The sequence below is a fragment of the Zalophus californianus genome, chromosome X, assembly GCF_009762305.2.
Source record: "Zalophus californianus isolate mZalCal1 chromosome X, mZalCal1.pri.v2, whole genome shotgun sequence".
Taxonomy (NCBI): domain Eukaryota; kingdom Metazoa; phylum Chordata; class Mammalia; order Carnivora; family Otariidae; genus Zalophus; species Zalophus californianus.
In genome coordinates, this window is record NC_045612.1 from 100598224 (window position 1) to 100611355 (window position 13132).

Below are 13132 nucleotides of genomic sequence, written 5' to 3' on the forward strand. Positions count from 1 at the left end.
GAACTGCGTGTATATTATTTTAGAGAACATTTGGTAGGTTCAAGTGGACTCTGTTTTTCTGGGTTTTTTTCTAGCATTTATAAATTAAACATTATAAACCATAAGTTACTGATTATTATTTATGTCCTGATATGTAGGGATGATTGGTGTTTGTTGTTAAAAAATTAAAGTGGAGTTAGAATAATGAAAATGTATATATACACACATACACACCACTTTAACACCCTTTAGGGAAACACTATTGCAGAAGAGTCACATTGGCCTATATCTCACATATGCTAAATAAATTGTTGCTTATACTTTCATAATGTAGGTCCCGACCACATGTTTACTTGTTTGTGGGGCTGGGCAGTAGCTCTTCCACAGAACCGAATATATATCTGATAGATGGTTGAAAGGGAAAGGAGATTTCATCAATTCCCCGCTTTAAAGTATTTTTCTCATGAAAACACTTAAATATTTGTTTTGTCGTTTCAAAGTATAAATATTAATCCCCCAAGAAAGGCATACTTAGAACTTTTGGATACAATCGCCATCATCTCTCTGATATTTATTTTAATTTAAAAAAATACTGCCTCTTGCATGGGTATCTTTAAAATGCAAAATGCATTTTCCTGCAATGAGACTTATTTACTAGGTAAACAAGTTATGTTAGAGAGTCAGCTAATTTAATTCCTTACTTTCTAAAGAGAGGAATTTCCGTAAGTCAGAATATCAAGTATAAAGTCCACTCCTGGGAGAAACAAACAGAAGTAGTTTAAATGTCTCCAATATGCAAAGTAAATATTTTCTAGAAAAAAATCCTCTTATTAGAAAATTTTCCATAGAATCACAGGGGCAAATTCCATTTGAGAAAGTGCACGTTATATTTTATAATAAAGCAGAGATGTGGAGCTGAGCACGCAGCATCCTCATTTCAAAAAGTACAATCAGAAAAGAGAGTTTTTACCCTTAAAAGGCTGTGAAGATAAGTGAAAATCAGCCGGAATTCTACTGTGAATAATAGGATGTGTGGCAAAGGAACTCGACTCTTGGTATAGTTACGAAAAGATGTTAATCCAAAGGCTTTGCATCTGTACAGAGGACCGAGTAGATACTGAAAGCGATTTGCAGATGCACAGTTTTTTAGGCAGGAAGAATGCTCGTTAAATGCAGAACGCTGCTCCCGGGTTGGCTCCGAGGTGTAGGTTTTGTTCGACTGACGTATCAGATAGTCCGAGTGGTTACCACACCGACGTTGTAGCAGCTGCATAATAAATGACTGAGAGAATCATGTTAGGCATGCCCACCTAACCTAACTTGAATCATGCGAAAGGGGAGCTGTTGGAATTCAAATAGACTTTCTGGTTCCCAGCAGTCGGCAGTAATAGAATGCTTTCAGGAGGATGACAGAATCAGGAGAAAGATGCTGTTTTGCACTATCTTGATTTGTTACAGCAGCCAACTTATTGGCGTGATGGAGTGACAGGAAAAACAGCGGGCATGGAAGGTAGGATTATTAAAGCTATTACATCATTATGAATCCAATTAGAAGCTGACCATGACAAAGCATATGTTTGAACAAGCAGCTGTTGGTAGCCGGGGTTTGTTGCCGAGCTCTTCAAACTCTGCAAACAGTGTTGCTTTTACGGAAGGGATTTTAACATTTCCTTGTGCTGCGTTAGATTTGGGGGGGGTGTGCTTGCCTCCAACCTCAGGAAAGCACTTCTGGGATAGAAATCCGTGTTAGGAGATTTTAGAATAAAGTGTTTTTCAAGAGTCTGGGTTTCTCCAGGTAGAGGATGACCGGGGGCTGGGGGGCAGATCTATGGGGGAAATCTACCCCAGCTCAGTTACATGACATTTACTTACAAGGACTGACTGAGCTCTTGGCATATTCAGAGATTGAGAGAAATGAGGATGTACAGAATGTTTGGATAGGTTGGAAATTGTTACACTTCGTTCCTGTTTTATAAGGAGTTTGGCTGTCAGTCTTGTCTCCTCGTCAGTTTTTAGCTTTTGACATTTATTCAGTCATTCTGCATTCTATGAAGAAAATACATCAATATCTCCTGCAGGGTTTTTCAACAATTCCAGCATCTGTTTCAGCTATTGAACTGTATTCACGTTTTGCCAAGTTGATGTCGACCCAGCTGGTCTATCATTTCTCGCTTGATTACTGCTCTTAATTTCTCTGTATCAGCTTGTTTCAGATAGGGCTTTTTGAAAGCTGTTAATGAAAAACGACAGAAAATGATAAATTGGTGAAAATGGGAGCACTTATTTATTTAATTATGTTGAAGCCTTAATGAGTTTTGTCTTACATTCTCTTTTGCCTGCGTACAATTTTTAGCACCCTTGTGCTGTTTTGCAATATTTCTTTCTCATACAGTCACTGGATTACACTTATAAGTACTTTTAAACAAATGAAGCAGGAGCCTCGACTGTATCTGGCTCCAAAAATAAAGTTTTTGGGAAAAGGGGAACAATTTAAGCTTTTTGTGGAAACTATGCATCGTTTCCATATTCTGTCTTCAGACGCTGTCATGGGGATACGTTAGTGAGTATATATCGGACCGAACATATTGAAATAATTTTTGTCACCACTAGGGTAACACGAAAATAAAACATCCAAAGCTGTTTTTAACAAGTGATTGTTTAAAACACATGTCAAATAATATAGAAATAGATTTTCCAAAATGTGAAAAGCGTGGTTGTTAATTATATGATACAGAATCTTTTAGCTCTCTGCCCAGTCTCTCCAATAACCTGAGTAGCTAAATCATCCAAGTTAATAGGCTTTCATGTATGAACATCTAGTATGACCTTTCGGTGTATACGGTATTGCTCATATGTGCTGTGTCTTTTCTGTAGTAATTGTAATATCCCAGTCGGTCTGGTCAAGGAACACTGCTGGCTGTTATGTAACTTTTTTCCCTGAATGTTAGTCCATGTTTTTCAATTACGTATTTCTCTTAGAAAGAGTGACTTAAACCAACATGTATTTAAGTAGTGGTGAATCACTTAGAAACTGATGGGCTAATTATACTACTTGGATTCACCCAAATTAATAACTAACTTATGTTTTGAAAGATAGTCATACATTTGGATGAGTACTTTTTAACCTTGAAGCATACATGAGTGTAGGTGAATATAAAATCCATAATCCATACATAGAGCATGAAAGAAAATAGCTTTCTGGATGTATGGCTTTAGCAGCAAACATATTTTCAATAGTGTGGTTCAGACAACCTAATTATTTCCTCTTCATACTTCTGAGTGCTGTATGTGCTTTTCTACAGCCTGTCACAGTGCTTGTTTAATCTTTGGGAAGCTCAAAGACTGGCAGGGAATTTTGCATCCAGATGATAGAGGGTTATTTCTTGGTTGGTTGACAAAAATCACCTATGTCTATACTTTTGTTTAAAATGCAGTTCTTTTCTGTCAGCAATATTTCCCAACTTTATTACCATCTTAAGTGACAATTCAAGTCTGGAAAAACTCTTTTGCATTACATATTTAGTGGGACTCTCCTTCTGTGAATTGTCTCCTGTGAGAAAAATTCAAGCTTCCTGTTAGCCTCACACTCCTGTTACCATAGTTACTTTTAAAAAAGAAGGTTTTCCTTTCAATGAAGATAGTGTAATTTAAATCAGCCACTGGACTCCCCCAAACTGTGGTTTTTTTGTTTGTAGTTCAGGCTGCTTCGTTTGTGACTTGGAAGTCCTCTTATTTGATTCCACTGATGAATGGAAAGGACAGACACTAGGTGGCACCAGCTGTTGATTATTAATGAAATCTCAAAGGCTTTGGGCCACACACCTGAAGAGCAGGCGGACCCTTCTTGACAAATGCCTTTGTAAGATTTGGAAATGCTGTCCAGTCTTTCCAGCTCAGAAACATGATTAGCATGCAGAGTGATGGGACCGTGTGAAGTCTCCAAATCCCAGTTAATTCTGTGTTTTCTGAAGGGGTTCAGGGGGAAAAAAAATGAACAAATGCATGAAAACAGAAAGAGTGTGTGAAAGGGATGGGAGAGGTGAAATGGACTATAAGCATTTAAATATATATATTTTTTTAATATGGAACTGGTTACTTGCAAATCTCTGTGGGTTTCACCCGGTTCTCTACAAACCTAGATTGTTTTTCCCAAGGCATTCATATTGTCAAAGCAGCTGTAGCAGCTACTTGTCTCTTTTAGGTAAAAATCTAATTAAGCATCATTATTTTTAACTCAGTAATGTCCCTGAGTTCTTCTTTAATGGGAACACTGTGCAGTGAAAATGCCCACTTGTGATTGAGTTGCCTACCTTCAGATGTATCCCTGCATCCAGAAAGATGAGCAGGGGGAGACGCTATCAGTTAAGAAATATTCCCAAACTGAGAATATAAATTTCTGTTCTTTAAGCCACTCAGTCTGTGACATTTTGTGGTGACAGCTCTGGCTAACCAATACACCTGCTATTCCTTGTTTATCAAGTGACTTATCATGAAAATGTGTTGAATATTAGTGAAATGCTGTTTCTGCATCAATAAAAATGACCACGTGGAAAAAAATTATTTAAAATCTTGTTCCCGAGAAGCTTGTTTCTTCCTATTATTGTCCAATTCTCATGTCGTCTAAATCTGAGGAAGGAAAAAGCAAATAAAAACAAACCACATAGGCATGTGCACACAAACCCAGAGACGCACACATACATCTGACAAAAGAATCAAAACTATTTAAAAAGAGAGTGCCATGACAGTATTTCAGATTGGTCCTGGAGTTAACACACCAAAGTGAGCAAGAAGGAAGTCCATAATTAGGGTGGGCATATTAAATAACTATTAAATTCCCTCAAATTGGAATTTTTTTTTTTTTTTTAGAAAAGTAGGCAATATTTTTCCCTCACTGGGAAGAAGCACAAATTTCTGAGGAAGATGAGCTGGTTTAGAATGAGCAGAAAGGTAACGTAGACCACAGTTCTCCAAGGTTCTAGGAAACAGTATGTGATTTAGCTAGTTATCTTGATTATACTGTGGGATTTGCTGAAGATTTTTATGATTTAGTCAAGATGGAGAAATATTTCCCATTTGATATGTCTGAAAGATTAATTAAATTACTAAATTATTCTGCCTTTGGTGCATTAATTGAATCCTTGTAAACCAGGAAGTGTCCTCTGTCAGGATTATGATGTAGTTCTATTCATTTGGCTCTATCTGATTTGGACCTAATTTCTCATAGTGTGCCCTGTAATTCTGACATTGGCCCTGCTTGGTTTGTGAAATATTAATACCCAAAACATGAAGGAAGATCAAAATAGTTTAGCTGGAGAGGAGAACAAATATATTGAATTATTCAAGTACTGAAGGATTATGACCACCTGGAAAATGCAATGAGACCAAAAAGATGACTCTTAATCGGAATAAGATCCTGCACTAAATTTCAAAAATCAATCCAAGTACAATATGGGCGAGAGTTAAAGCTTAACAATAATTCGTTGAAAGAGACTTAATGATTTTGTTGGCCTTAGCTTCAATATCAGTCATAGTCTCATATGGCATCGAAACAAAATAAAACAGATGTTGTTGGGCATGTATCCTTTTAGGAAGGAAACAAAAAAGAATGCATTTTAGAAGGAACTTTTTTTTTTTTTTTTTAGAGGAACATCATGGTCTCAGGGACTTTAACATTTGGTAGAGTATTTAGTGAAAAACGTCTGGATGGCGAAAGTGCTAGGACTACAACGTTTGAGGGGCATTGAAGGTACCAGAAAAGGGAAAAGTTGAAGAATGCTTGAATGAACAAGAAAAAGGAAAAGATGAACTTTCTTCAAATATTAAATGGGCTATAATGTAAAAGCAGGATTAGACTCATTTGTATCTCTCTGAAAGAACAAAAAAATAGTCTTCCAATTAATTGTATAAATAGAAAAATGACTGCTTTGTGAGGTATGGTACTCTTTGTTTGAAAAGTGTTCAGAGCTAGGAGTTGATTTCCTGCACTAAAAAGGAATTGAAGAAGATGTCTGATATAGTTTCTAATTTTGAGAATCTGTGATCCGAGTCATTTCATGAGAAAAAGTCTTCTCCTTTTCAGGTCTTTCATTGTGTGTCTCTACTAACTCCTCTGGAACCCTCCAGGCTAGGAGTCAGCCAATTGTGGCCCATGTGCCATACCTCTTTCTGTTTGGCCAGCCGGCTGAGGATGGCTTTTACATTTCTGAGTGAGTTTTTTAGAAGTAATAGTTTGTGGTAATATTTTGTGACATATGAAAATGACATGAACTTTCAATTTCCGTGTCTATTAATAAAGTTTTACCGGGAGATGGCCACACCTATTTGTTGACATATGGCATAAGGCAGTTTTCTACCCACACAGCTGTGAAGTAGTTAGGACAGAGATCATAGGGGCCACAAAGCCAAAACTATTCACCGTCTGGCCTTTGGTAGCAGGAGTTTGCTAGCCTCATCTCTAAACAGTACGAGAACCTCACTGTTTGCTCATTAAGTCGAGTGTCAGAAACAAGCTAGGTCACAATTAAATATCATGCAAAGACCACAAACAGAATTGCGACCACCTGTAGTGTTGAAGTACTACAGACTTGGAAAAGTGGTTCAGTTTTACAGCTGAGGAGCTCCTGATGGGACCATTTTGGCTGTTACTGTATTAAAGATTTGCCTTGCTGAGGAATGTTTCTTACTTAATGTCAGGAGAAAATTGGAGGTCTCGGCAGTCACTGACTTATACCTGCTTTGCCTAGGCTCATGGATTTTGCTGAGCTTGCCTATTTGCTCAGATTCCGCTATTTTTATGGTTCCTCTTCAGATAGTCTGTGATTTCAGTAGACTTCCCGAAAGTGCAGAAGTCAATGGACAACAAGGTAAAGTGAGTGGAAATCACTTCTTGCGGCTATCCTTCTGCCTCTTCATAGGTCTATAAACTCTGCAAGCAGCTTTTGCCTTACTGAATTCCGAACAGGTTGTTAACTTTTAGAAAAGGTGAAGGTTTTCTTGATCAAATATGGTCTAAAGGGGATCAGAGAATACCAAAAGAAAAATCTGTGCCCTGCAATATGAAAGAACAGTTGAGGCTGTTAGAACATGATTGATAAGACATGCTAGAGTTAAAAGTTAGCGGTGAGATATTTTTATTTCCCTGAACCCGTGGATATAAGAGAAGGGATTTTTTTTTTTTTCAAATCATATGAGAAACCATAATCAGGTTCTAAGCATAAAATTGAGGGATTCTGGATTTACCATCGGAAATGACAGTCTCCATAATTCCACGATTGTGAAACTAAAATCACTGCATTTTTTTTTCCCCAGGGCAGGGTATCATTTCTGCTCCCTGGGAGCACTGGAAATTCCTGTAAAACCCTTAGGATTCTTATTTTATTTCCATGAGGATGTTACTGAGCAGCTATCTTGTGATGCCTGTCTCTATGGTAACAGATACGAGGCTTAAGGGTCTGAAGGAAATTCTTCCTATTGGTTTAGGGATATGGAGCGATGAGAGCGATAAAGCTAAGGGAAGGCAAAAGAGACAATTGAGAAAAAACTGTCACGAGGGAACTGTTCTGTGTGTGAAAACAATTTCATTTCCTCTGTATCTTAGAATGAAATAGAAACGAACATGTAAGTAAAGTTAAAAAAGAGAGAGAGAAGATTCTTAAAAAGTATTGTTTCCAACCATCCAGTCAATTTTATGTAATTGTAGGTACACTGATCTTTTTCTTAGCTGGCTTGCTTTTCGCTTTGCAGGAAAAGACTGCTTCTTGCCTGACATTGATAAGAGGAGGACTTCTACCCCTGACAAATTCAGTTCTGGTTATTGCTATCAAAGATTTTGATCTTTTTCTTGATTCCAAGGGTAAGAATATTGAGCTCTGGCTGGCATTCCTCACAATCACTGAGCTTCTCAGGGAATTAGGAAAGTACACAGTCCTTCCAAGATATTCTTTTTAGGTCTGTTTCTACTAAAGACCACTAGTAAGTAAAACAACCATACCGCTTATTTGAAAATTGTGCATTTTGTAGAGTGTGCTGGGTAAGATTTTGTGTTTTTCCATGTTTTGTTTTGTTTTTTATTAAAATAATAAAAGCAAAATACCCCAATAGATTTAAAAGTATTGATTTTCCATTTATTTCACTTTTTCTGTCTCTTTTAGTTTAGCAAATAAGAACTCACTGTGGTTTAGTTTTAGAAAGGAGATAAATGGGACTTTCCTTTCCCTTTGATTTAAAGTATATTTCAAGGTGTTATCAAGTAACCAAAAGTATTTAAAATATTTGTGTAATTTAGATGTCTTTCAGGAAAATATAAGTCCCAGAGGGCAGAGATGGTTGACTGTGGAGCTCTTATATATAGTATCTGCATTAACACAGGTGTTGCTGTTTCATGTTCCCTGATATCTTCATATAGTAGAGGTTAGGGTCAAAGGAAAAACATAATAATAAAATAATAGCAAGTGGGCAAAGAATCACAACTTGAAGGAAAATTTATTTTTTTGGAGGAGAATTTAAATTTGGGGAAGTTGGAGATAAGTACACTTCAAATGACATTTTATAAATTAACACATATTTATTGTTTATTATTCCCAGGTCATAGTGCTTAAAAGCTTTAAAGATTAAGTCTTTTTATTTTTTTAACCTTAAGAAATGTGTAGATTCTCTGTGTAGATATAACATCACGAGTTTAATTCACTCTGTAGATATTAATAAAAAATGTTTTTAGGACTTGTTCACACTGTCTTTACATGAAGTGAAAAAAATAGAGTCAGCTGTAAGGTTGTGGTGCCTTCTTTGATAATTTTGGAAAATAAATTTTTTGAAAGGAAACATTGTTTGTAACTCTATACATTTTGAACCATAGCAGTAATTGCAAAAGAAACTGGGGTTTCTGAATAGACACATGGCGACTTGAGATACTACACATATGTACTGCTTTTGGCAGTGTGACTTTAATTTGAAAGGTAAGACATTCCCAGTGAATGTCTAGCATGACTGGCCTCCACAAAGCTAACTTTGTTGGGTTTTGGGCTTACAGAGTCCAAAGTGCACTGCAGGGAATACACAAATGGGTAAAAAGATCGTCTGGACAAAAGTCCTGTAGAAAGTAAAGATAAAGAGATAATCTTTTGGACAAACGTTTACGCAGGAAGTGGGGGGATGGCTGAAGTGCACTATTGGGTAGTGCACAAAGATGAATCACTATCCGTATACATTAGAAGGTAAATGGTGCCTATCAAAGTTCCCAAATAATATTGTCATTACCTGGCAATCTGGAGACAAATACAAACGCCAAAGAAGAAAAAGTGGGAGGGGGGGGGGGAACCTCAGCAGCATCAATCTGCTATGCTAATGGCATTGTTACAATTGATTGTAATGCTCCCAGGATAAACCATAAAGACCATCATACTCTCTTTTTTAAAATTGCAGTGTAGTTGATGAATATTAGTTTCAGGTGTACAGCATAGTGATTCAACAGTTCAATACATTACCAAATGCTCACGACACTTAGTGTAGTTACCATCTGAATAGTTCAATACATTACCAAATGCTCATGACAGTATAGTTACCATCTGAGGTTACCATCATATTCTGATTTTACTAGCACATGTCTCTGTCTTACATATTATGGGTGGAATTATGCAATACAGCACTAAGCTGGATTATGGAAAATAACGCTAATGTTAACCTGAAATTTGATGGGTTTTAGGCAAGTTGGTGGGACTTAATTTATGTTCTGTGACAAGTACGATAAAGAGGAGATTGAGTCAAAGGCTGCCTGTGATAGAAATGTTCATGCAGTGAGTAGGAATCTCAGGTTCATCTCCCTTTGCCTGCTGACCTTTTCATGGCTGGTTCTGGTGGCCATGGTAGTACGAGGCAGAGCCCATTTCTCCATTAGGTCATCCAGAACATGACTAGAGGCCACTAACTGAAGTGACATGTTTCTGCTCCTTTCCATTCATCCAACAAATGTGTATTAATGAATTCTGTCAGGTTCTTTGCTAGGGCAAGATGACTAAGATACGGTCTCTAAGGAATTTAGATATGAACGTGCTTTACGTGGACAAGGACAGAAAAAAATATCTATGGTGACAGCTAACCAGAAGGCAGCAGCAGCTGTGAATCCAGACAGGAAAGCCAGCTTGGGAATGAGCTCTATGGAGAAGAACTGGCAAGTCCATCAAAGACAAAAATGATAGCTAAAGGGAAAGAACACAAATTCGGTGAAAAATTATTAGTAATTCAAAGTAGAGAGTGAAGTAGCCTAAAGTTTCACTGGAAATAAGGAGGAGCATGCCCACCAGCCATTGCCTGTCTTCACTGAAATCAGATTTAAAAGGTAGAGTTTTACACTGTTGTAAAAGTCAGTGGCAGATAATGATACTGCACCTTTTTCAACCTAGGTGAACCTGGCCATACAAACTTTCTCTCAGGAGGTTTGTAAAAGAAAGCCAACAATTATTTCTCTTGGTAGGCTATGTACATCTATCCTTGGGAGCTCTTCCATTTGCTGTCTTTAGAGAAATAATCATATTGTCTTATCTCAGTTTATATGCATCTTTAATCAGAAGCTACCTGAAGGGGCGCCTGGGGTGGCTCAGTCAGTTAAGCGTCTGCCTTCAGCTCAGGTCGTGATCCCAGGGTCCTGGGATCGAGCCCCACATCGGGCTCCCTGCTCCATGGGGGACCTGCTTCTCCCTCTCCCACTCACCCTGCTTGTGTTCCCTCTCTCACTGTGTCTGTCTCTGTCAAATAAGTAAATAAAATCTTTAAAAAAACTACCTGAAAATATTTCACCTATGTTTACATTCATCACAGAATTATACCTCAGAGATTATACAGGAGGGCTATTTAGACAGGATGTCATTTTATATAGGATAGGTCTAGTGTTACGTAGACCTGTAACATGAGGAGATAGCATTAAATCACGGAAGTCTCATCCAGCCTGGGCAGCATCCCATTTAACCAGCCTTCAGCTTCACTCCTGACTCCTAGGAAATTAAAAAGACTTGTTTGCGTTAGAATTTGGAACAAAAGATAAGGATATTTTCTGAATGATGGAATAATCTAGAAAGTCTTTCCTCCATCCTCCCTCTTCTTTACTCTTTCCGGGTACACCGCTTCCCTCTTCATACAATAGAATTGTGTGTGTGCACGTATGTGCATCTCTCTCTGTCGCTGACTCTCTCAAGTAATTTATATATAGGGTATGGCAAGGAATATAGGGTAAGATCAAGGAAAATGTCCTCCCAACATTCTTTATTGGACCAATTTTCTTTTGTAGGTGAAAGCATTTCTGGGTGCCTTGGTTTATAAAGCTCTTTTATTGAAATATAACACAAATAAAAGTGCACAAATCAGTAAGTGTGCAACTTAATGAATTTTCACAGAGTGAGAACATCCCAGTGATTATTCAAAGTGAGAAAATGATATTACCAGCATCCCCAAACCTCAGTCTCATCCTTTCTCAGTCAATATTCGCCCAATGAAAAGTGTCATACTGACTTCTGATGTACCATAGATAGGCCATTTCTAAAATTCATTTTATTGGGAATGTGTAGTATGTCCTCTGTTGGGTCTGACTTCTGTTTCTCATCATAATGTTTGTGAGATTTATCTATTATGTTGCTTGTAGTTGTGATTCAGTCATTTTCAGGGTTGAATAGTATGTCATCACATGAATGTACCATAATTTGCTTGCTCCATTTACTCTTGATGGATATATGGATTGATTACACTCGGGGCCTCTAAAAACAATGCTACTCTGAACATTGTTGTTGTATGTTTTACACATACACATGCACTTCTGTTCTGTGAATATCAAGAAGCGAAATTGTTGGGTCACCAAATAGCCATGTACCTGCCTTTAGTTGATAATGCTAAGTAGTTTTTTTAATGTGGGTAAGCCAACTTATTAACCATCGGTTTATGAAAGTTTTGGATATTGTTGCCAATAATTAGTATTACCACTGTCTAATTTTAGCTATCTGGTTGTTGTGCTGTAGTATCTCATTGTCACTTGATTTTCCTTTTTTCTAATGACTAATGAGTTGGAGAGCCCTTTGAAGTGTTTGATGGTCATGTGGATGTTATCTTTAGTATGGGGACTGTTGTAGACTCATCCTTAATTTTCTGTTGAGATGCCATGTGTTTTTTTTTTTTTTTATTGATGTGGAGTTCTTTATTCTGAATGTGAACATTGTGTTTATTATATTTATTGCATACATCTAGATAGATACATTTTACAGAAGCCTAGAATTTAAAGGCCATAGACTCTTAAAGAATACTTAGTCCAGTCTCTTAATTTGACTGAGGAAACTGGAGCCTATAGAGATAAAGTCACTTGCTTAAAACTTCTTGTAGTTAGGAGTAAGACCAGAAATAGAAGTCTCTGAACACTGAAGTATGACTTCTATTAAACCATGTAGAGTCTTTAGTCCCTTCTAATATGGTGACTCAAACTCCTTGTTTGTCTAGAAAGGCCAAGAAATGCATGATATAGTTATTGTAATAACAAGTACAGTGATGCATGATTCATCTCATTGATTCTCTGAACAGAAATATCCCCAAGTACCCAACTATTGAATAGCATGGCCATGTAAAATTTAAACTTTGATTTCTTTTTGGTATCAGATTTTATTTGTCCTCTTTCATACCTTTATTATTGCATTCAGCTTGTCCTCATATTTATTCTTATAACTCCTATCTTCTCATTCAATATTTGGTTCAAATTCAAGAAAGTCCGGTTTTTCCATGGTGGATTAATAAGAATGTTATTTTTCAAATGCTTTTCTTTCAAATGAGAGTAAATTTAGGTTGCAAAACATCATTGCTCATACAATAATACCTAATGTTTATTGAAAAAATGTTTATTCTAGAGGCAGTACTTGGTACTTTTCATGCATTATTTTAGATAGTATTTTGAACAACTCCAACATGTTTTGTTATCGCCATGTTACTGATCTAGAAAGTGAGCCTCAGTGACTTTAAGCTACTTGTGAGACAGCTGGAAATTGAACCAGATTTATCAAATTTCAAAGATCGCACTCTGAGCATGATTACACTCTACATGCTTGGATGGAAACTGACATGACAGTCGAGGTTTGGGGCACTACCTGCTTCTACTGCTTCTGCAGTAGGTCTCATGGATGTTCCTAGT

The 13132-nt window shown here is 37.1% G+C and overlaps 1 protein-coding gene across 1 annotated transcript in view; it reads left to right on the forward strand.

The window, feature by feature from the left end:
- Window positions 1–1401: 1401 nt before the first annotated feature.
- The window catches only part of DMD (dystrophin), a 2214577-nt gene continuing 2202846 nt past the window's right edge, over window positions 1402–13132 (forward strand). Inside the window, exon 1 of the mRNA XM_027607979.2 lies at window positions 1402–1489. Within this exon, the coding sequence (XP_027463780.1) occupies window positions 1483–1489 (7 nt within the window). The 5' untranslated portion in view covers window positions 1402–1482. The remainder of the gene's footprint in view (window positions 1490–13132) is intronic.